General features: G+C 43.4%; 1 protein-coding gene across 1 annotated transcript; it reads left to right on the top strand.

Annotated features, from left to right (window-relative positions):
- Window positions 1-22,746: 22,746 nt before the first annotated feature.
- Window positions 22,747-24,213, top strand: pin4 (protein (peptidylprolyl cis/trans isomerase) NIMA-interacting, 4 (parvulin)). The gene is made up of 4 exons (XM_084150081.1): window positions 22,747-22,908; window positions 23,057-23,130; window positions 23,275-23,394; window positions 23,820-24,213. Exons 1-4 carry the CDS (start codon window positions 22,830-22,832, stop codon window positions 23,976-23,978), a joined length of 432 nt encoding a protein of 143 aa, XP_084006207.1. The 5' UTR covers window positions 22,747-22,829; the 3' UTR covers window positions 23,979-24,213.
- Window positions 24,214-24,821: the final 608 nt, after the last annotated feature.

Below are 24,821 nucleotides of genomic sequence, written 5' to 3'. Positions count from 1 at the left end.
TGACTACGATTTGCAACTGCACATGGGGACAAAGATCGTACTTTTTGGAGAAATGTCCTCTTGTCTGATGAAACAAAAATAGAACTGTTTGGCCAAATGACCATCGTTATGTTTGGAGGAAAAAGGGGGATGCTTGCAAGCCGAAGAACACCATCCCAACCGTGAAGGACGGGGGTGGCAGCATCATGCTGTGGGGGTGCTTTGCTGCAGGAGGGACTAGTGCACTTCACAAAATAGATGGCATCATGAGGAAGGAAAATGTGGATATATTGAAGCAACATCTCAAAACATCAGTCAGGAAGTTAAAGCTAGGTCGCAAATTGGTCTTCCAAATGGACAATGACCCCAAGCATACTTCCAAAGTTGTGGCAAAAATGGCTTAAGGACAACAAAGTCAAGGTATTGGAGTGGCCATCACAAAGCCCTGACCTCAATCCTATAGAACATTTGTGGGCAGAACTGAAAAAGCTTGTGCAAGCAAGGAGGCCTAGAAACCTGACTCAGTTACCTCAGCTCTGTCAGGAGGAAATGGGACAAAATTCACCCAACTTATTGTGGGAAGCTTGTGGAAGGCTACCCGAAACGTTTGACCCAAGTTAAACAATTTAAAGGCAATGCTACCAAATACTAATTGAGTGTATGTAAACTTCTGACCCACTGGGAATGTGATGAAATAAATCAAAGCTGAAATAAATAATTCTCTCTACTATTAATCTGACATTTCACATTCTTAAAATAAAGTGGTGATCCTAACTGACCTAAGATTTTTACTAGGATTAAATGTCAGGAATTGTGAAATACTGAGTTTAAATGTATTTGGCTAAGGTGTATGTAATCTTCCGACTTCAACTGTAAGTAAAAATACTTGAAAGTACTACTTAAGTAGTTTTTGGGGGTATCTGTACTTTACTTTACTATTTATATTTTTGTCAACTTTTACTTCACTACATTCCTAAAGAAAATCATGTACTTTTTACTCCATACATTTTCCCTGACACACAAAAGTACTCGTTACATTTTGAATGCTTAGCAGGACAGGAAAATTGTGTAATTCACACACTTATCAAGAGAACATCTCTGGTCATCCCTACTGCCTCTGATCTGGCGGACTCACTAAACAGTGTGAGCGTTGGAGCGTGCTCCTGGCTATCGGTAAATTAAAAAAACAAGAAAATGGTCTCGTCTGGTTTGTTTAATATAAGGAATTTGAAATGATATATACTTTTACTTTTGATACTTAAGTATATTTTTGCAATTACATTTACTTTTGATGCTTAAGTATATTTAAAACCAAATACTTTTAGACTTTTACTTAAGTAGGATTTTATTGGGTGACTTTCAATTTTACTTGAGTAATTTTCTATTAAGGTATCTTTACTTTTACTCAAGTAAGACAATTGGATACTTTTTCCACCACTGGTAGTCAGTGGACCTCAATGAGATAAGATAATACTATATTTATCTGGTTGCACAGACAGACATTTGCTGTGCCTCTCAAGCCTGCGTGAAGCACTCTGACCATGCTTGAAACCATTTTGCACATCTGCCAATAAGACAAATCTACCATGAAATGACTCTAGGCCAACCACCGGCTGCACTTCACAGATCAGGCAAGTTGCACACTGGGTCTGAAATGACACCCTATGGTCTCTGGGCAAAAGTAGTGCACAATATAGGGAATAGGAAGCCATTTCAGACGCAGCCAAGCTGTCAGTCTTGTCAGCTAAAAAGTCACTTTCCAGTGAAGAAATGTGGGGTTTCTCAGCCTTCTCTAGTGTGTGAGGAAGAGTGTACTAAAACTACCCTGTGTGAAGCAGAGTTTCTGTGGTCTCTCTATGAAACCTTATCAGGGACTACCATCTCAGCCACACTGCTGATCAGTGTGGGGATAGGGACAGCTCTTGTGGGTTAGATTTATTTTCTTCCATTTCATTTTCTGTTGGGCCAAGATTTGAATAACAAATCCTAACCTTAACCCAATTCCAATTGCATAATTCAAATGATAAAGGAATCTGAGCTGCTGCCGCCTACAGTCTTTGATTATTGCATGGTTCATGAACCTGGTCAGGACACATGGCAATCTGTGCCAAATTTAGACTATGTTCCAAATGGCACGCTATTCCTTCTACAGCGCACTTCTTCTACCAGGGCCCATATAGGGAATAGGGTGCAATTTGGGAAGCAAGCTATGAGATGGTTATCTCTGACAGGTTTCCTGTCAGAACTTAGAGATGTATTTCTTTGCATCATATTTACATCTATTCAAATTCTGATGAATAAATGGTCCCCTCTCCCAGCCTTCCATCTCTAGCTGGTGTCAGCCAGGCCTTCTGTGTCATGTGTTTCTGTTATGATGTGTGTTTACGCGTTTGTTCTAATTTCATTTGCCCTCAGAGTGGCTATGTAATTGCTTATCGCTCATGCATTCACACCCCCATAACCAAGTCTAGAATGATTACACTAATTCACTATTATGTCCATGTAGTGATAGAGCCTCACACTGGTTAAAGCAACAACGTCATCCTATAGCTATAGGCTGAAGCAAAATAGGATGGTGTTTCTGCTTGATTCTATTAGATCTTGGTTCAAATATTATTCTAAATATTTAAAATAGTTTGAGCATTTGCTCTGGCCTGCCTGGAATGCCAGGTGGGCGGGGTTCAGGGCAGGGTTGCAGTATTGGGGCTACTCTATCAGTCCATTGAGCCAGGCAAGATCAATCAAGCACAGATAAAATATATTACATTATTCCAAATACTATTTAAACCCAGGTCTGCCTTCTATGGAGGCATGAAGTAGGTCTACAGTAACTATATAGCCTGGCTCTAACCCAGAGATATGGGCTATGTCCCAAATGGGCCTTGGTCAAAAGTAGTGCACTGTATAGGGAATACTATACCTCCATTCCCCATCCCCAAATTACCCCCATCTCCACCCCCTCCGAGCCACCATCCCCAAATTACCCCCATCTCCACCCCCTCTGAGCCACCATCCCCAAATGACCCCCATCTCCACCCCCTCCGAGCCACCATCTCCAAATGACCCCCATCTCCACCCCCTCCGAGCCACCATCCCCCAAATGACCCCCATTTCCACCCCCTCCGAGCCACCATCCCCCAAATGACACCCATCTCCACCCCCTCCGAGCCACCATCCCCCAAATGACCCCCATCTCCACCCCCTCCGAGCCACCATCCCCCAAATGACCCCCATCTCCACCCCCTCCGAGCCATCATCCCCCAAATGACCCCCATCTCCACCCCCTCCGAGCCACCATCCCCCAAATGACCCCCATCTCCACCCCCTCCGAGCCATCATCCCCCAAATGACCCCCATCTCCACCCCCTCCGAGCCACCATCCCCCAAATGACCCCCATCTCCACCCCCTCCGAGCCACCATCCCCGTCCAACCCAACCAAACGACCAGCTGATTGGTCAACTACGATGAAGAAGATAAACAAAACAACCATGTAGAACAAAAGACAAGGACAATTAAAACAGGTCAACTGTGCGTGTTTGTGTGGCACTATTTACATATGTGTGTGTATTTTTTACCGTAATTGTACCTCTCACTCAGCAACTTCCCTCCCTCTCAATTCCTGTTCCACATCCCAACCATCAGTTTCCCTCAGTTTCCCTCAGCCCATCCCACCTATCTCTGCTGGCCACCCTCTTCGGATTTCTACGCTTCTCAAAAATATTTTCCATAAATACATGTATTTTATCAACCAGTACATTTAAGTTCAACCATCATATTTGTCTCCCGGTCACGGCCGGCTGCGACAGAGCCTGGACTCGAACCAGGATCTCTAGTGGCACAGCGATGCAGAGCCTTAGACCACTGCGCCACTCGGGAATATAATTCAGAAGTGGCAATTTGCACAAAGGCAAAAAGGCCATTTTTAAACAAGGGATGAGCTTTTCTTAATAATCTACTTAAGAACCATTTTGGGTTTAAGTAAAACTTTTGTATATGTGAAGCTTTTAGTGAGAGGTTTAGTGCTTTAATATTTAATAATCTCAGCCCACCCAGTTCAATTTCAATATACAGATAGGCACGCATAGCGTCCCAGATAAAGCGAGAAAAGAAAATCCCCATATGATTTGAAGTCATCAGGAGTAACCAGCACCATCAGTGAGTAAACTGAGATATGACTAATGAGTTAATCAGTGTAATTTTTCCATAAATAGACAGGTATTTACCTCCCTATGGTTGCAGGATCTTGTCTATTTTTACACATTTTCTATTGAAATTCATTGTGGAGCGCTAATTGATATATTTTGTGATATGAATACCAAGTATGTCTACTTTATCATCAGCCCATTCTATTGGAAAAACTGCAGGTTAATGTAAAAGTTGTGTCTTTTAAAGATCAATACGTAATATGGTAGACTTATCATCATTGGGTTTTAGTCCAGAGAGGCCAGAAAAGTTATCTAGATCTTTAATGAGACATCGCAGGGATCCAGCTTGTGGACTTAATATAAAACTTGAGTCATCGGCTTACATGGACATCTTTGTTTTTAATCCTTGGATTTCTAATCCCCTAATGTTCTCATATTTGATCTGATTGTAATTTCATTTCAATGGCCATATCGAATACATTACTTTTATCCATTGAATAAGAGACTCAACGAAATTTTAAAAAATCCAGGCATTTACATATATATTCCAGTCGTACTTTATCAGAGGTCTTTTCAAAATCCTCTATGGCAGGGTTGGGGTTAGTACAGGGTTTGCCTCACCCCTAGAGAGAACTCTCACCCTCCCTCAAACCAAAAGGCTATTCTCTAGCTATTCCACAATATAATACAATGTATCTGAATGGAGTATGCCCCAATATGTTGGTATGTGCACCAACTGATTTCTGTGACAATGGCTGACATCATTGAATTGATTTGTCATTGAATGTTTAACTTCAAATTCGCATCAAATTTGAGTAGCTGATTTGGTTATTCTGGGTGCTGAGATGATGCTCAGTTTAAAGTCAGATCTCTAACCGTATCATTATTCCTATTACGTGTGATGGCTCGGTTCTAAACGTCGTTGGAATCGGAAAGGTGCCATAAGTTCCAGTCAACAGTCAGAAGGTGATGTTTGTTACCTCTGTCTCCACACAATCAGTGTGTGAGCAGAGAGATGAGTGGCAAGGTACAGAACATAGGGGAGGGGGGGGTATTTCTGATGTCAGATAGTGTGATGATAGGAAGCCATCCCTAGTTTTCTTATGACTCAGACAGGAGAGTTGAGAGTAGGTCTCATCCTGTCTATCTGGTCTTTACTGTAGTACTTTTCCACCAAGCTTGTTTGCTTGCACGTGAGAGTGAGTGAGTGAGTGAGTGAGTGAGTGAGTGAGTGAGTGAGTGAGTGAGTGAGTGAGTGAGTGAGTGAGTGAGTGAGTGTGTGTGTGTGAGTGTGAGTGTGTGTGTGTGTGTGTGTGTGTGTGTGTGTGCGTGCGTGCGTGCGTGCGTGCTCTAACTGTAAGTCGCTCAGGATAAGAGCGTCTGCTAAATGACTAAAATGTAAATGTGTGTGTGTGGGTGTGTACCTACATTTGTGTGTGTGTATCTGTGAGAAACCTCAAAGATGACAGATTGTGTGATGATATGAGTCCTGCAACAGTTTTCCGATGACAACTCATTAATTTCTTGAACCCATCACGTAAGTATGTCTATCACACAGACCTCACCATGAGATATATCCATCGATAGAGAAGATAGAGCCATGGGACGTGGAAGGATAATATCACATCACGGTGAGTGAAATTCCCAAACAATAGAGGGAGCTGCTGTGTTCACTTCTTAGATCAATCCATCGTTAGATATCTAAAGATATCTCATTATTCCAAATACGTGGGAGATCAAAATGTTACCTGGAATCGCCGTCCCCTCCCCACATAGCCACCTGTTTTTCCTCCCTTTCCATAATGAGCAAGCAAATACAGAGGATGCCTTCCAAATGGTACCCTATTCCCTATACAGTGCCAGCTTAACCTGGAAGCCAGCCGCACCAAACACCGTTCAACTGGCGACCGGGGTCAGCCTGCAGGCACCCGGCCCACCACAAGGAGTCGCTAGAGCGCGATGAGACAAGTATAGCCCCCACCCCCAGCCAAACCCTCCAATAACCTGGACAATACTCTGCAAATTGTGCGCCGTCCTATGGGACTCCCGGCCACGGCCGGTTGTGGCACAGCCCGGGAATTAACCCGGGTCTGCGATGCAGTGCCTTAGACTGCTGCGCCACTCGGGAGGCCTACAGTGCACTAGTTTTGACCATAGAGCTATGGCTCCTGGTCAAAAGTAGTGCACTATATAGGGAATAGGGTACCATTAGAGACACAACCAGAGATGTTTCAGACTTTACTGGTGACCTACAGTGGGGGAAAAAAGTATTTAGTCAGCCACCAATTGTGCAAGTTCTCCCACTTAAAAAGATGACAGAGGCCTGTCATTTTCATCATAGGTACACGTCAACTATGACAGACAAAACGAGAATTTTTTTTCCAGAAAGTCACATTGTAGGATTTTTAATGAATTTATTTGCAAATTATGTTGGAAAATAAGTATTTGGTCAATAACAAAAGTTTCTCAATACTTTGTTATATACCCTTTGTTGGCAATGACACAGGTCAAACGTTTTCTGTAAGTCTTCACAAGGTTTTCACACACTGTTGCTGGTATTTTGGCCCATTCCTCCATGCAGATCTCCTCTAGAGCAGTGATGTTTTGGGGCTGTCGCTGGGCAACACAGACTTTCAACTCCCTCCAAAGATTTTCTATGGGGTTGAGATCTGGAGACTGGCTAGGCCACTCCAGGACCTTGAAATGCTTCTTACGAAGCCACTCCTTCGTTGCCCGGGCGGTGTGTTTGGGATCATTGTCATGCTGAAAGACCCAGACACATTTCATCTTCAATGCCCTTGCTGATGGAAGGAGGTTTTCACTCAAAATCTCACGATACATGGCCCCATACATTCTTTCCTTTACACGGATCAGTCGTCCTGGTCCCTTTGCAGAAAAACAGCCCCAAAGCATGATGTTTCCACGCCCATGCTTCACAGTAGGTATGGTGTTCTTTGGATGCAACTCAGCATTCTTTGTCCTCCAAACACGACGAGTTGAGTTTTTACCAAAAAGTTATATTTTGGTTTCATCTGACCATATGACATTCTCCCAATCCTCTTCTGGATCATCCAAATGCAGATGGGCCTGGACATGTACTGGCTTAAGCAGGGGGACACGTCTTGCACTACAGGATTTGAGTCCCTGGCGGCGTAGTGTGTTACTGATGGTAGGCTTTGTTACTTTGGTCCCAGCTCTCTGCAGGTAATTCACTAGGTCCCCCCGTGTGGTTCTGGGATTTTTGCTCACCGTTCTTGTGATCATTTTGACCCCACGGGGTGAGATCTTGCGTGGAGCCCCAGATCGAGGGAGATTATCAGTGGTCTTGTATGTCTTCCATTTCCTAATAATTGCTCCCACAGTTGATTTCTTCAAACCAAGCTGCTTACCTATTGCAGATTCAGTCTTCCCAGCCTGGTGCAGGTCTACAATTTTGTTTCTGGTGTCCTTTGACAGCTCTTTGGTCTTGGCCATAGTGGAGTTTGGAGTGTGACTGTTTGAGATTGTGGACAGGTGTCTTTTATACTGATAACAAGTTCAAACAGGTGCCATTAATACAGGTAACGAGTGGAGGACAGAGGAGCCTCTTAAATAAGAAGTTACAGGTCTGTGAGAGCCAGAATTCTTGCTTGTTTGTAGGTGACCAAATACTTATTTTCCACCATAATTAGCAAATAAATTCATTAAAAATCCTACAATATGATTTTCAGGAAAAAAAATGCTCATTTTGTCTGTCATAGTTGACGTGTACCTATGATGAAAATTACATGCCTCTCTCATCTTTTTAAGTGGGAGAACTTGCACAATTGGTGGCTGACTAAATACATTTTTTCCCCACTGTATGTCACCTATACAGTGGGGAGAACAAGTATTTGATACACTGCCGATTTTGCAGGTTTTCCTACTTACAAAGCATGTAGAGGTCTGTAATTTTTATCATAGGTACACTTCAACTGTGAGAGACGGAATCTAAAACAAAAATCCAGAAAATCACATTGTATGATTTTTAAGAAATTAATTTGCATTCTATTGCATGACATAAGTATTTGATACATCAGAAAAGCAGAACTTAATATTTGGTACAGAAACCTTTGTTTGCAATTACAGAGATCATACGTTTCCTGTAGGTCTTGACCAGGTTTGCACACACTGCAGCAGGGATTTTGGCCACTCCTCCATACAGACCTTCAGGTTTCGGGGCTGTCGCTGGGCAATACGGACTTTCAGCTCCCTCCAAAGATTTTCTATTGGGTTCAGGTCTGGAGACTGGCTAGGCCACTCCAGGACCTTGAGATGCTTCTTACGGAGCCACTCCTTAGTTGCCCTGGCTGTGTGTTTCGGGTCGTTGTCATGCTGTAAGAACCAGCCACGACCCATCTTCAATGCTCTTACTGAGGGAAGGAGGTTGTTGGCCAAGATCTTGCGATACATGGCCCCATCCATCCTCCCCTCAATACGGTGCAGTCGTCCTGTCCCCTTTGCAGAAAAGCATCCCCAAAGAATGATGTTTCCACCTCCATGCTTCACGGTTGGGATGGTGTTCTTGGGGTTGTACTCATCATTCTTCTTCCTCCAAACACGGCGAGTGGAGTTTAGACCAAAAAGCTCTATTTTTGTCTCATCAGACCCCATGACCTTCTCCCATTCCTCCTCTGGATCATCCAGATGGTCATTGGCAAACTTCAGACGGGCCTGGACATGCGCTGGCTTGAGCAGGGGGACCTTGCGTGTGCTGCAGGATTTTAATCCATGACGGTGTAGTGTGTTACTAATGGTTTTCTTTGAGACTGTGGTCCCAGCTCTCTTCAGGTCATTGACCAGGTCCTGCCGTGTAGTTCTGGGCTGATCCCTCACCTTCCTCTTGATCATTGATACCCCACGAGGTGACATCTTGCATGGAGCCCCAGACTGAGGGTGATTGACCGTCATCTTGAACTTCTTCCATTTTCTAATAATTGGGCCAACAGTTGTTGCCTTCTCACCAAGCTGCTTGCCTATTGTCCTGTAGCCCATCCCAGCCTTGTGCAGGTTTACAATTTTATCCCTGATGTCCTTACACAGCTCTCTGGTCTTGGCCATTGTGGAGAGGTTGGAGTCTGTTTGATTGAGTGTGTGGACAGGTATCTTTTATACAGGTAACGAGTTCAAACAGGTGCAGTTAATACAGGTAATGAGTGGAGAACAGGAGGGCTTCTTAAAGAAAAACTAACAGGTCTGTGAGAGCCGGAATTCTTACTGGTTGGTAGGTGATCAAATACTTATGTCATGCAATAAAATGCAAATTAATTATTTAAAAATCATACAATGTGATTTTCTGGATTTTTGTTTTAGATTCCATCTCTCACAGTTGAAGTGTACCTATGATAAAAATTACAGACCTTTACATGCCTTGTAAGTAGGAAAACCTGAAAAATCGGCAGTGTATCAAATACTTGTTCTCCCCACTGTATGTGTGTGCATGTGCGTAGGAGGAACGAGTGATACTAATTGTTTAGCAACTCCAGTTGGTCACAGTTGAGCTAAATAAAGCCTATTGGGTGTGAAGAAGGACATGAAAGTCCTATGATTTAACAGCATGGGAGGGGCTTATTACTGTGCACTTTTAGGGGTTTTTCAAACCAAAATGTAGTGCAATCCATTGATTGCACACACTTCCTGTGATGCACAACCTCCAACAGCTGGAAAGCCAATTCCTCTCTGGACAGTAGAAAGCAGCACAGAATGTTGTTCCCTCCACCGCTGTATCAAATGTTGATCATTATTATGTGCAATATGTTTGTGTCTGGGAGGATGTTTGTCCTCATGGGGATGTGCAAAGGGAAGGGATCAATGCTGTTGTCTCGCTTGCCATACAAGGTGCATGAATTGAGGAGCAAACTGAAGTGGAGAGGAGATTCAGCAACACTTGGAAGACAATGGAATTAAATAAATAAAAGTGTATTTATTGCTAAAAGTAGAACCAGCGCGTTTCAGCTTTAAACAACATGATAAAGGCCAAAAGCCGAAACGCGCTGGTTCTACTTTTAGCAATAAAGAAGCTTTTTTATTTAATTACATTGTCCTCCAAGTGTTGCTGAATTTCCTTATCATGGGGATGTGTGAATGGATCTAGATGAGAATATGATGCAAAGGAAAACATTTCTAGGTTACGACAGGAAATCATGAGGTAGCAGAGATAACCATCTCATACTCTGTCACAACTCTGCGTCCCAAATGGAACCCTATTCCCTATATAGTTCACTACTTTTGACCACTACTTTTGACCAGGGCCCATAGGTAGAGCACTAAATAGGGAATAGGGTGCCATTTGGGACATGCAGCCATACTCTGAAACAACTTCTGCAACCCCGAGACCCATGCTATGAAACACAAATAGATTAGGGGCATCTTGCTTATCTAACTAACCAACTACCAACTAACCAACTAACTAACTAAGTGCATCAATTTTAACTCTTGTTCTTTCTTTACTTTTCAAGCACCCTCCACAGTTCCACTGCCTCCACAACGGAACCAACCAAAACCCCTTCAGATTTCTGCTTACTTCACTTCAAGGTATTTTGAAGGAGGGTGTTCTCCCTGTCTTACACACAGATATTCACACTTCAAGGTACTATATCTTCTCTACTCTTTTCAAATCAAATCCCATTTTATTTGTGACATGCACCAAATACCACAGGTGTAGACCTTACCGTGAAATGCTTACTTACAAGCCCTTAACCAACAATGCAGTTTTAAGAAAAATAAGAGTTAAGAAAAATATTTACTAAATAAACTAAAGTAAAAAATAAAAGAGCAACAATAAAATAATAATAATGAGGCTATATACAGGGGGTACCGGTACCGAGTCAATGTTCAGGGGTACAGGTTAGTCGAGGTAATTGAGATAATTTGTACATGTAGGTAACGGTAAAGTCACCATGCATAGATAATAAACGGCGAGTTGCAGCAGCGTAAAATAAATGCAATGCAAATAGTCCGGGTAGCCTTTTGATAAGCTGTTCAGCAGTCTTATGGCTTGGGGGTAGAAGCTGTTAAGAAGCCTTTTGGACCTAGACTTGGCACTCCGGTACCGCTTGCCGTGCTGTAGCAGACAGAACAGTCTGTGACACCGCCTGGTATAGAGGTCCTGGACGGCAGGAAGCTTGGCCCCTGTGATGTACTGAACCATACGCACTACCCTCTGTAGCGCCTTGCGGTCGGAGGCCGAGCAGTTGCCATACCAGGCGGGGATGCAACCAGTCAGGATGCTCTCGATGGTGCAGTTGTAGACGTTTTTGAGGATCTGAGGACCCATGCCAAATCTTTTCAGTCTCCTGAGGGGGAATAGGCATTGTCGTGCCCTCTTTATGACTGTCTTGGTATGTTTGGACCATGATAGTTTGTTGGTAATGTGGACACCAAGGAACTTGAAGCTCTCAACCTGCTCCACTACAGCCCTGTCGATGAGAATGAGGGCGTGCTCGGCCCTCCTTTTCCTGTAGTCCACAATCATCTCCTTTGTCTTGATCACGTTGAGGGAGAGGTTGTTATCCTGGCACCACACGGCCAGGTCTCTGACCTCCTCCCTATAGGCTGTCTCATTCTTGTCGGTGATCAGGCCTACCATCGTTGTGTCGTCGGCAAACTTAATGATGGTGTTGGAGTCGTGCTTGGCCACGCAGTCATGGGTGAACAGGGAGTACAGGAGGGGACTAAGCATGCACCCCGAGGGGCCCCCGTGTTGAGGATCAGCGTGGCAGATGTGTTGTTACCTACTCGGCCCGTCAGGAAGTTCAGGATCCAGTTGCAGCGGGAGGTGTTTAGTCCCAGGGTCCTTAGCTTAGTGATGAGCTTTAAGGGCACTATGGTGTTGAACGCTGAGCTGTAGTCAATGAACAGCATTCTCACGTAGGTGTTCCTTTTGTCCAGGTGGGAAAGGGCAGTGTTGAGTGCAATAGAGATTGTGTCATCTGTGGATCTGTTGGGGCGGTATGCAAATTGGAGTGGGTCTAGGGTTTCTGGGATGATGGTGTTGATGTGAGCCATGACCATCCTTTCAAAGCACTTCATGGCTACAGACATGAGTGCTACAGGTCGGTAGTCATTTAGGCAGGTTACCTTGGTGTTATTGGGCATAGGGACATGGTGGTCTGCTTGAAACATGTAGGTATTACAGACTCGGCCAGGGACAGGTTGAAAATGTCAATGAAGACACTTGCCAGTTGGTCAGTGCATGCTCGGAGTACACGTCCTGGTAATCCGTCTGGCCCTGCGGCCTTGTGAATGTTGACCTGTTTAAAGGTCTTACTCACATCGGCTACGGGGAGCGTGATCACAAAGTCATCCGGAACAGCTGGTGCTCTCATGCATGCTTCAGTGTTGCTTGCCTCGAACCGCGCATAGAAGTCATTTAGCTCGTCTGGTAGCCTTGTGTCTCTGGGCAGCTCGGCTTCCCTTTGTAGTCCGTAATAGTTTGCAAGCCCTGCCACATCCGACGAGTGTCAGAGCCGGTGTAGTAGTATTCAATCTGAGTCCTGTATTGATGCTTGCCTGTTTGATGATTCATCTGAGGGCATAGCGGGATTTCTTATAAGCTTCCAGGTTAGAGTCCTGCTCCTTGAAAGCAGCAGCTTGCCTGTAATCCATGGCTTCTGGTTGGGGTATGTATTTACGGTCACTGTGGGGACAACATCATTGATGCACTTATTGATGAAGCCGGTGACTGATGTGGTGTACTCCTCAATGCCATCTGATGAGTCCCGGAACATATTCCAATCTGTGCTAGCAAAAGAGTCCTGTAGCTTAGCATCTACGCCATCTGACCACTTCCGTATTGAGCGAGTCATTGGTACTTCGTGCTTTAGTTTTTGCTTGTAAGCAGGAATCAGGAGGATAGAATTATGTAGGGCGAGAGAGAGCTTTGTACGCATCTCTGTGTGTGGAGTAAAGGTGGTCTAGATTTTTTTTCCCTCTGGTTGCACATGTAACATGCTGGTAGGAATGAGGTAAAACGGATTTAAGTTTCCCTGCATTAAAGTACCCGGCCACTGGGAGCGCTGCCTCTGGATGAGTATTTTCTTGTTTGCTTATGGCTTTATACAGCTTGTTGAGTAAGGTCTTAGTGCCAGCATCGGTTTGTGGTGGTAAATAGACAGCTACGAAAAATATAGATGAAAACTCTCTTGGTAAATAGTGTGATCTACAGCTTATCATGAGATTACATTTTACATTTCCAATCTCACGTAGGTGTTCCTTTTGTCCAGGTGGGAAAGGGCAATCTCTCTCAGAATGACCTTCTTTATCCAAACCAGTCAGGTTTCAGGACTGGTCATTCAACTGAGACTGCTCTCCTCTGCTCTTGTCCTTCTAGACCTGTCTGCTGCCTTTGATACTGTGAACCATCAGATCCTCCTCTCCACCCTCTCCGAGCTGGGCATCTCCGGCACGGCTCACTCCTGGATTGCGTCCTACCTGACCGGTCGCTCCTACCAAGTGGCGTGGCGAGAAGCTGTCTCCGCACCACGTGCTCTCACCACTGGTGTCCCCAGGGCTCAGTTCTAGGCCCTCTCCTATTCTCCCTATACACCAAGTCACTTGGCTCTGTCATATCCTCACATGGCCTCTCCTATCATTGCTACGCTGACGATACACAACTAATCTTCTCCTTTCCCCCTTCTGATAACCAGGTGGCGAATCGCATCTCTGCATGTCTGGCAGACATATCAGTATGGATGACGGATCACCACCTCAAGCTGAACCTTGGCAAGACGGAGCTACTCTTCCTCCCGGGGAAGGACTGCCCGTTCCATGATCTCGCCATCACGGTTGACAACTCCGTTGTGTCCTCCTCCCAGAGTGCGAAGAGCCTTGGCGTGACCCTGGACAACACCCTGTCGTTCTCCGCTAACATCAAGGCGGTGACCCGATCCTGCAGGTTCATGCTCTACAACATTCGGAGAGTACGACCCTGCCTTACACAGGAAGCGGCACAGGTCCTAATCCAGGCACTTGTCATCTCCCGTCTGGATTACTGCAACTCGCTGTTGGCTGGGCTCCCTGCCTGTGTCATTAAACCCCTACAACTCATCCAGAATGCCGCAGCCCGTCTGGTGTTCAACCTTCCCAAGTTCTCTCACGTCACCCCGCTCCTCCGCACACTCCACTGGCTTCCAGTTGAAGCTCGCATCTGTTACAAGACCATGGTGCTTGCCTATGGAGCTGTGAGGGGAACGGCACCTCTGTACCTTCAGGCTCTGATCAGTCCCTACACCCAAACGAGGGCATTGCGTTCATCCACCTCTGGCCTGCTGGCTCCCCTTCCTCTGCGGAAGCATAGTTCCCGCTCAGCCCAGTCAAAACTGTTCGCTGCTCTGGCACCCCAATGGTGGAACAAGCTCCCTCACGACGCCAGGACAGCGGAGTCACTCACCACCTTCCGGAGACATTTGAAACCCCACCTCTTTAAGGAATACCTGGGATAGGATAAAGTAATCCTTCTACCCCCCGCCCCCCCCCCCTAAAAAACAAAATAAAGAAAAAAAGAAATAAAAAATACAAATAAAAAAATTAATTTGTAAAGTGGTTATCCCACTGGCTATAGGGTGAATGCACCAATTTGTAAGTCGCTCTGGATAAGAGCGTCTGCTAAATGATGTAAATGTAATGAGATACTCTACCTCAGGCGAGCAAAACCTTGAGACTTCCTTAATATTTGATTTCGCGCATCAGCTGTTATTGACAAATAGACACAGACCGCCACCCCTTGTCTTATCGGAGGCAGCTGTTCTGTCTTGCCGATGCACGGAAAAACCAGCCAACTGTATTATATCTATGTTGTCGTTCAGCCACGACTTGGTGAAACATAAGATATTACAGTTTTTAATGTCCCGTTGGTAGGATGGTCTTGAACGGAGCTCATCCAGTTTATTCTCCAATAATTGCACATTGGCCAATAGGACGGATGGTAGAGGCAGGTTATCCATTCGCCGACTAATTCTACCAAGGCACCTGGACCTGCGTCCCCTGTATCGGCGTCTTTTCTTAATGCGAATGACGGGGATTTGGACCTGGCCCGGTATCTGGAATAAATCGTTTTAACTTGCTACCTGTGTTATGCAACCTCAAATCAGTTTGGGCTGTGAACTGCCACAGTTACTGTCGTATAAATATTTGACTCAAAAGTAGTCAACTCAAAAATATCTCTCAATAAACTGGAGCTTGTGAATCCAAAAATTTGACTTTTATTATCTAATAACAAAAGCCGAGCAGTTCCATGGAATGACTGTGTCTCTTTGGCTTAGCGCTCCCTTTTATACACACACAAATGCACAAACATGCTTACATGGCATATACAGTTACCCCCTTATGGCAAATGCCTAACTTATTTTAGTTCTGCACCACCCTTCTTTTTCAACGTCCAGCTGTCACACAATGTCCACTCCAAAAGGTCATGAATGCTTTTTCTATATGTAGCCTCTCCTTCTATCATTCTATTGGTTGCGTGGCTCAGGCCCCTTCTTAAAAAAGAACTAATGTAAAGCATACTGTGTCCATAATAAGTATATAGGTTATAGGTTGAGAGCTTTTGTGAAAGAGCACATACATTCATTTAATAACTCAGTTATATACTGCATGGCTATATTCCTTATTTAAGCATGCATCTGGATTATAAAATATCAAACATGTTTGTTATATTTTACCTTTGGCATCTCCCTACATTTGCCTTAATGATACATAAAATATTTCTATATAATCCCCCCTTTGGGACTTTCCAACAAAGTCCCAATAATACAAAGATTAATTTTTAAAATGAATGTAAGCATGTGCATTTACTTATTTTTAGCCTTGCCATATGTAGTTACATTTTACATGCACATATTTAAACCAATATATCTTCCTCATTACTTGACCCATCCTGATGAGGTCCCAGAGCCCAGTCAGGTATTGGTTACAAGTCTGGAAGGTTTTCCTCTAAATTAACCTCCACATGTTTATATTGGGCTTTGTAACCATGGCAAGCCCATCCACCCCCAGGAACAACTCCATACAAACATTCAGAATTCCCAAATGGACAGTCCATTGGTCCTCCTTTAACATTTACAAAATGTCCCATATTCATTTGCATACTTTCCTGGAGCTCACTGAACTGGATGTATTTCTTTGGCTGAACTAGTAACAATGGTCTGTGCAGTCATTTGTTTTACTGTGGTTTGGATCAACTAATTATTTTAACAGAGGTAGTATACAGCAAAATACCATTCCCATTACTACAAGTGCTATGCCTATCATGATTGCCATCTTTGTAAACATTGCTCCCCACTTTTGTTTAGTTGTAGCATTTCCCATATATGTGTTAGTATCCGAACACATCAAAATATGCAACTTTATCTTAACAATAATATCTAGGACATGTTAAGAATGGTGTCAACATCTTTAGCTTACATAACCTTTTTTTTACCCATATCACAAGTAGTATAACGATCAAAAGAATCAATATCAATATCTAATCCATTAATTGCAATGTCAACATCATTAGGCATTAATATGTATAACTTATTCAGATCAATCAGTCCACTTATAATTCATAATCAAATTAATTACCCAAAACAACTTTAGAATGACAATTCTTAGTTAGTCACCTTGGTTCCATCATTCAAAGTTAAAACTCTCACCTTGGCACATATTGACACTGGCGGAATGTATATTCACATTATCATAATTCTAGCATTAACTTCCTCATAATGAGAATTACAACAGATCAGTATCTTAATGCATTCCTAGTCTAAATTACTATACATTTAGCAGTGTATAATACCTCCTTAATCAACATACTACCTCAACTAACACTCCCTTCCTCTACCGGCACTCAATCTTCTGGCGTCTTCATTATGTTCTTCAGATAGCTTCATAGTTCATATTGGATTGCCCATGGCAATGTCCCAATTCCAATGTCACACCTGAACCACCTCACCTCTACCCCCATTCTGTTTTGTCCATTTGCCAACCAGTATACCCAAACTATGAAGAACGTTGTATTGGCATAGACCTCTCTCTTCCTGCTCACTCCACATGGACTCCTGTCACATTCTTGAGAGAAAAGGCACAAAAGAGAAGGCAATTGATTGCTTTGATTTGATGCTGGATTCAGGTCTCCTGGCAGAGGTGGTGTCGGACAGGAACGTCTTCAACGCCTTTATTGCTCCTCTTCAGCCGTGTGGAGGGTTTTTGGTTTTTATTGAGGTTTACACCGTTCTGGACCGAATTATCTCTGCTATGCATTACGACATCATCCGTAGTAACCTCAGGAAAGGACAGATCATAAAAGTTTAGTTGAGTTAATTTCCAATCCAAAACATCCCTATTAACATTGACTATATGACAAATCATTATGTTTCATCACTCATTCTTAATACCCATTTCTAATACTTGATCCTGCTGCCTGATAGATTTTTCTTTGAGGGGTCCCTGTATTCCAAAGGCTATCTTTTTTTAAACGCCCCCTAGTTTCACATTTTCCCTTGAATTCTCCCAAATTATATAACCCAATTGTTTTATTGTAACATTCCTATATTTCCTCATAGTCTATTTGATATTGCTCTGGTGTTTCCCTTTTCCTTGTTCATATTCTAACAATTGCTTACACTTCTCTCCTCATCCTGGTTGATTATAAAATTGTTTATAGTTAGAATATCCTAAATATTACAAAAGTTGTGATTGAATCCTAGCACACAGTCCTGGTAACTGTGAAGATTTTGAACTACTGTTAATTCTTTAAAACGGAGATATGGTGCATATTAGACTATTTTCTTTATTTAATTGAAGTGTAATATATTGTACTCATCTATACCAATCATTGTTTAACGGCTCCTTCCATTCCCTTTCTTCTGTATTTGGTCTGGCTCTAACATGTACAGGGTTTAGTGCACTTTCCCAAGGAATAACTACTCCAACAACACTTCCCCCTGGAACTCTAACACGAAGTACTACATCAAATTGTTTATCTAAGTCTTGAACTGTTATCCTTATGTCTATGATCCATCTGTCTTTTTCTTTTATTATCTTAAGGTCACCGTTACCCCATGTGATTTCCCCATACTCCTTGTGCTGGTTCTTCCCACACCAATAACCATTTAACCCTTGTATTTTAATAGTGATCACTTTCTGTATTTTAGTTATGGTTCCTGCCTGTGCAGGAATATACATTCTAATCCTGTCTATATCCTTTCTATGTCTTGTTCTTCTGCTCTTTACTATTATCAGTACCCCATTCCCCCTATTCTCAGGGAACTAGTCAAGTGCAGAGAAATCAATGATGAGGATATCTGGTGCGTCTTGGAGGTCTGGAATCTCTCGGCGGTCTGGAAGGTCTTGGAGGTCTTGAAAGTCTCGGTGGTCTCTTAGTCATCAGTTCCCTCACTCTGGTATAATGGTTTAGATGATACCCGATTGCGCTCCCCTCTATCCGTACCGCCGTTGGTGTAACCGGGACGATGATGTATGGTCACTTTAGCTGTTAACCTTCTTCCGTCACTAGGGTCTCCGGATCAGCCAGAGTCCCTCTCAATCTATCGACATCGGTCTGCGAAGAGTGTCCTATCAGCCTACCCATAAGGAAGCTCGGAGTTACTGCTGCAAGGACACATAAGCACAGACAAACACAAAAGAAAACAATGCTACCCAATGGCGGGCCGTCTTCCTCTCCTGGGGTTGGAACACTCCTATAGTGGGAAACATGGATCTAAGTATCGATCTCTCCCACTTTTACCATCATTGAGGTAACCAACAACACCTGGTACGGGCCCCTCCACATGGGGTCTTTCCAGCTCTTTCTTCTGTAGTCTATTGCCATCACATAGTCTCCAGGGCGCAGAAAATGCTCAGATTCTCCTACTCAGTTGGGCAGAGTTACAGTGGGGAAAGAAAGTATTTAGTCAGCCACCAATTGTGCAAGTTCTCCCACTTAAAAAGATGAGAGAGGCCTGTAATTTTCATCATAGGTACACGTCAACTATGACAGACAAATTGAGAAAAAAAAATCCAGAAAATCACATTGTAGGATTTTTAATGAATTTATTTGCAAATTATGGTGGAAAATAAGTATTTGGTCACCTACAAACAAGCAAGATTTCTGGCTCTCACAGACCTGTAACTTCTTCTTTAAGAGGCTCCTCTGTCCTCCACCTGTTTGAACTTGTTATCAGTATAAAAGACACCTGTCCACAACCTCAAACAGTCACACTCCAAACTCCACTATGGCCAAGACCAAAGAGCTGTCAAAGGACACCAGAAACAAAATTGTAGACCTGCACCAGGCTGGGAAGACTGAATCTGCAATAGGTAAGCAGCTTGGTTTGAAGAAATCAACTGTGGGAGCAATTATTAGGAGATGGAAGACATACAAGACCACTGATAATCTCCCTCGATCTGGGGCTCCACGCAAGATCTCACCCCATGGGGTCAAAATGATCACAAGAACGGTGAGCAAAAATCCCAGAACCACACGGGGGGACCTAGTGAATGACCTGCAGAGAGCTGGGACCAAAGTAACAAAGCCTACCATCAGTAACACACTACTCTGCCAGGGACTCAAATCCTGCAGTGCCAGACGTGTCCCCCTGCTTAAGCCAGTACATGTCCAGGCCCGTCTGAAGTTTGCTAGAGTGCATTTGGATGATCCAGAAGAGGATTGAGAGAATGTCATATGGTCAGATGAAACCAAAATAGAACTTTTTGGTAAAAACTCAACTCGTCGTGTTTGGAGGACAAAGAATGCTGAGTTGCACCCAAAGAACACCATACCTACTGTGAAGCATGGGGGTGGAAACATCATGCTTTGGGGCTGTTTTTCTGCAAAGGGACCAGGACGACTGATCCGTGTAAAGGAAAGAATGAATGGGGCCATGTATCGTGAGATTTTGAGTGAAAACCTCCTTCCATCAGCAAGGGCATTGAAGATGAAACGTGGCTGGGTCTTTCAGCATGACAATGATCCCAAACACACCGCCCGGGCAATGAAGGAGTGGGTTCGTAAGAAGCATTTCAAGGTCCTGGAGTGGCCTAGCCAGTCTCCAGATCTCAACCCCATAGAAAATCTTTGGAGGGAGTTGAAAGTCCGTGTTGCCCAGCGACAGCCCCAAAACATCACTGCTCTAGAGGAGATCTGCATGGAGGAATGGGCCAAAATACCAGCAACAGTGTGTGAAAACCTTGTGAAGACTTACAGAAAACGTTTGACCTGTGTCATTGCCAACAAAGGGTATATAACAAAGTATTGAGAAACTTTTGTTATTGACCAAATACTTATTTTCCACCATAATTTGCAAATAAATTCATAAAAAATCCTACTATGTGATTTTCTGGAATGTATTTTCTAATTTTGTCTGTCATAGTTGACGTGTACCTATGATGAAAATTACAGGCCTCTCTCATCTTTTTAAGTGGGAGAACTTGCACAATTGGTGGCTGACTAAATACTAACAGACTCCCATCCAGAGCGACCCACAGAAGCAAACAGGGTCAACGCCCTGCTCAACGGCATGTCGACAGATCTCACACAAGGTCAAAAACAGGGACCCGAACCAGAGACCCATCAGCCACCGGCCCAAGCTCCCAACCGCCAGGCCACCAGCCCTCCAAGATCCCCCCACAGTTCTCCCAGAGCTGCCCCTCAACCATCAGAGAACCCCCCCATTCCATTCCCCACCCCAAGGCCCCCGTCCCCCAATGCACCAACATGAACAAAAGAGAAAAAAGAGGAAGACAAAGGAAAACAAAAAACAACAATGCAAAAAACAAAAGACATCAAGGACAACAACAATCATAACAGCAAGGCCAACTGAATATGTTTGAGTGCATGTATGTGTGTGTGCGTTTGAATGAGAGTGTGTGTACAAACACCTGCGTGGCATCAGCCTCAGGCAAACAAGCATTCAGTCAAACAGGCGTTAGCTGTAACAACACTGCCCCTCAGTGTCATTCAAACGTACTTTTTGTTTTGACTTTTAATCTTTGACCTTCAATTCTATCCCCTGCCCAGAAACTCCACTCTCACTTGTCTCCAGTTCCACATCCCAACCCTCAGCTTCCCTGAGCCCATCCCACCTATCTCTGCTGGCCACCCTCTTCGGATTTCTATGAACCATACAGTGCATTCGGAAAGTATTCAGACCCCTTGACTTCTTCAACACTTTGTTTCGTTACAGCCTTATTCTAAAATTGATTTAATTGTTTTTTCCCCTCATCAGTCTACACACAATACCCCATAATGACAAAGCAAAAACTGGTTTTAAGAAATTTTAGCAAATGTATTAAAAATAAAAACCTGAAATATCACATTTACAGAAGTATTCAGACCCTTTACTCAGTACTTTGTTGAAGCACCTTTGGCAGCGATTACAGCCTCAAGCCTTCTTGGGTATGACGCTACAAGCTTGGCACACCTGTATTTGGGGAGTTTCTCCCATTCTTCTCTGCAGATCCTCTCAAGCTCTGTCAGGTTGGATGGGGAGCGTTGCTGCACAGATATTTTCAGGTCTTTCCAGAGATGTCCAATTAATTGAATTTACCACAGATGGACTCCAATCAAGTTGTAGAAACATTTCAAGGATGATCAATGGAAATAGGATGCACCTGAGCTCAATTTCGAGTCTCATAGCAAAGGGTCTGAATACTTATGTAAATAAGGTATTTCTGTTTAAGTTTTTATGCATTTGCAAAATTTCCAAAAAAACGGTTTTTGCTTTGTCATTATGGGGTATTGTGTGTAGATTGATAATAAGGCTGTAACGAATAAGGCTGTAACGTAACACATTGTGGAAAAAGTCAAGGGGTCTGAATACTTACGAATGCACTGTATATCTTTCAACTATGCTGTGATGTTTAACATCCAATTTGAATCCATCTAATCAAATAGAATCCACAGATGGCGAGTTGAAGATAAATAATTTTACTAAGAGTATTAGTATATTAGTTATTGACTGACCAGCTCTCTCCCGATCTCCCAACAATACTATTTCTAGGGTCAATTTTAGATCAATTTTATGCATTTTCAGCCATTCCTGAACCTGAGACCAGAAACAGGCTACCTGAGGGCAATACTAAAACAAATGGTCTATTGATTCTGTATCCAAATATTCAACATTTTATTGGTGGCAAGAATTCTGTACAATATTTTTAGCTGAAAACCACGAAGTCTTGAATCTTGCGTCGTTTTATATATCAACTCATACACCCTGTACCATGGAATCGGTACATCAAAAATCTCTTCCCAAATATTTTGCAATCTGTATGGCACAGCTGTCAACATCCTGGTCCTCAACTGAAACTGGTATACTTTCCTATTTATGCTATTTTTATTCCTCTTCCAGCTTTGATCCGTTATATTGGGCAGACAGACCTCCCTACCTCCTCCCGCTGCCACCTACCTCCTCTATTTTTGGGGTAATGCTGTAATCAATTGGTTGTAATCTTGGATTGAGCAGACCTTCCGTCATTACATATAGTCTAAAATATGTTATATTTTTTTAAGAACTGGGCTGGCAGGTAGGATTTTGTTTCTCCCTGTCGCTGGCCCACACTCCAGTACAGTAGGTGGCGGTAATGCACCATAACGTTGGATGCCAATCGCCGATAAACCCTACCGAAGAAGAAGAAAAGCGTGCCTTGTAGTAGCTGGCAGTTCTCTTTCCAGTTGTCCCATTCATTTTCAGTAAAGGCTATTTTCAAGAATGCCACCTAAGGGGAAAGGTGGCAAGGAGGCGGGGAAAGGTGCCAAGGATGGGGGAAAAGGTGGCAAGGGAGGCAAAGGTTAGTTTATTCTTCACTAAATCGAATAGGCATGAGGAACATGCTAACTAGCTAACCAACTGTACAACACAGCCTGTGTGCAGTTAGATAGCAGCTAGGTAGCGATCTCTGTGTAAGTCATGTTATTATGTTGAACGTTATCATTCAGGTGGAGCAGCTGCAGGGGGTGGAGACAAAGGAAAACAAGAAGAGAAGGCTATAAAAGGAGGCACTTCTGTTAAGGTAGCTACCTATGTTCGTTAGTCTCTGCAATGCTACATTTTAGGTACACCATACTGTACCTTCTTTGACTAGAGTGTGTGTGTTCACATGTAAGCATAGACCGCTAGCTAAATTGACTAACTGTTATTTTGATGTACTCCCCAGGTCAGACATATCCTGTGTGAGAAACATGGTAAATGCATGGAGGCGATGGAGAAACTGAAGGCTGGGGTTCGCTTCAGTGAAGTGGCCTCACAGTACAGTGAAGACAAAGCCAGACAAGGGGTAAGAGAGCAGTTCCCATGCACCAACTAACGTACATTAACCCTTACAATCACTCAAATGTGCATTGGTTTATCATGTAGCTGAAAGGGGTGCTGTCTGCTAGTACCTAAAAGGTCCACTGGATGGCATCCTCTCTCTGTTTTGCTGTCTATCACTTATTACTGTTTTTCAAGATTGTTGTTCAGGTGAGAGAACTGGGGGGTGTATTCATTAGTCATAGACTGTTGTGGAACTTTTGGTCTGTTGCAAAACTTTTTGCAACGGAAACCGTTTACTCTAGGAACCAAACAGACGCAAAAGCAACGAAACGGGAGGGACCTACCTGAAAACATTTTGCAACAGTGTCTGACTTATGAAGACACCCCTGTTTTAGCCTTTGTGTGACTGTGGCAATATTGAATGTAGTGTTACCCTGGTTGTGACAGGGTGACTTGGGCTGGATGACAAGAGGGTCTATGACTGGACCCTTCCAGGACGCTGCCTTCGCCCTACCCAACAGCACCATGGACAAACCCATTTACACAGACCCCCCCGTCAAGACCAAGTTTGGCTACCACATCATCATGGTGGAAGGAAAGAAATGACCGGAAGGAAAATATCCACTACTCTTCACTTTGACATTGGGACACTGCTTTCTCTCAGAGGAGATGGCACAATCGATCACTCAATTTCTCTGCAGCTTTTCTTCATTTCTTGCATAATTCTTTTTCATGTCCTGGTAATGGCACAACAAAAGGTAACAATGAAATACTCTGTAAAGAGACAGAGGCTAATAAGACGTATGTACTCGTGTCTGTAAATAAAAGGTGGTGAAATTTGTACACTGGTGGTCAATTAACAAACATTGTAAAATGTCTGTGAATGAATGCCCATTGAGTTGTGTTTGTTGCAGAAACTTACTTAGGATACAAAGTTGTCCACTGCTCTCGGGAACATACACGATAAAATGAAAGTTTTTACATTACCTCGCTTTTCATTCATGCAACCAACGGTATACCACTTACATTCCAGGTAATTTAATAACCTAAAGTTAGATCAATTCAATAATACAACTAATTTAATGAAGAACCTAGAAGCAGGAAGTAAGAATCCCGCTTCGACAGCTCATTGGCCCAGAAATATGGAATCAGATGACGTGTTGTTTCCGGGTTCCCTTTCTGGTAGGGATCACAAAAGGTAACTTTCGGTCAATTCGTTCTGGCAAAAGAGATCGACTGATCGGGCTTGGCTGCTGAAGGTAAGAATGTTACGAGCTTGCCAGGTAAACAGGGGGTATCAATTGCTAGCTGGCTGCTATAATCTTATTAACAGCGTAATCCGTATGCAGATCATTGAGAAGGTTAATTTAAATGGCCAATATATATAGCTGTCTGCATCCTTCTCTAACATAGCCGACTGCTAAAATGAAAGCGCGTAGAAGATGTATA

This window comes from Coregonus lavaretus (genome assembly GCF_964263955.1).
Source record: "Coregonus lavaretus genome assembly, chromosome: 32".
Lineage (NCBI taxonomy): Eukaryota > Metazoa > Chordata > Actinopteri > Salmoniformes > Salmonidae > Coregonus > Coregonus lavaretus.
Note: the sequence above shows the minus strand (reverse complement) of the source record. Positions and strands in the feature narration are given on the sequence as shown.

What these genes read in the sequence shown, in the direction of transcription:
- pin4 (XM_084150081.1), top strand. Translation starts at nt 22,830, where the DNA reads ATGCCACCTAAGGGGAAAGGTGGCAAGGAGGCGGGGAAAGGTGCCAAG. An exon ending in AGGTGGCAAGGGAGGCAAAG is followed by an intron (nt 22,909 to 23,056) that starts GTTAGTTTATTC and finishes GTTATCATTCAG; the next exon opens with GTGGAGCAGCTGCAGGGGGT. An exon ending in AAGACAAAGCCAGACAAGGG is followed by an intron (nt 23,395 to 23,819) that starts GTAAGAGAGCAG and finishes TGGTTGTGACAG; the next exon opens with GGTGACTTGGGCTGGATGAC.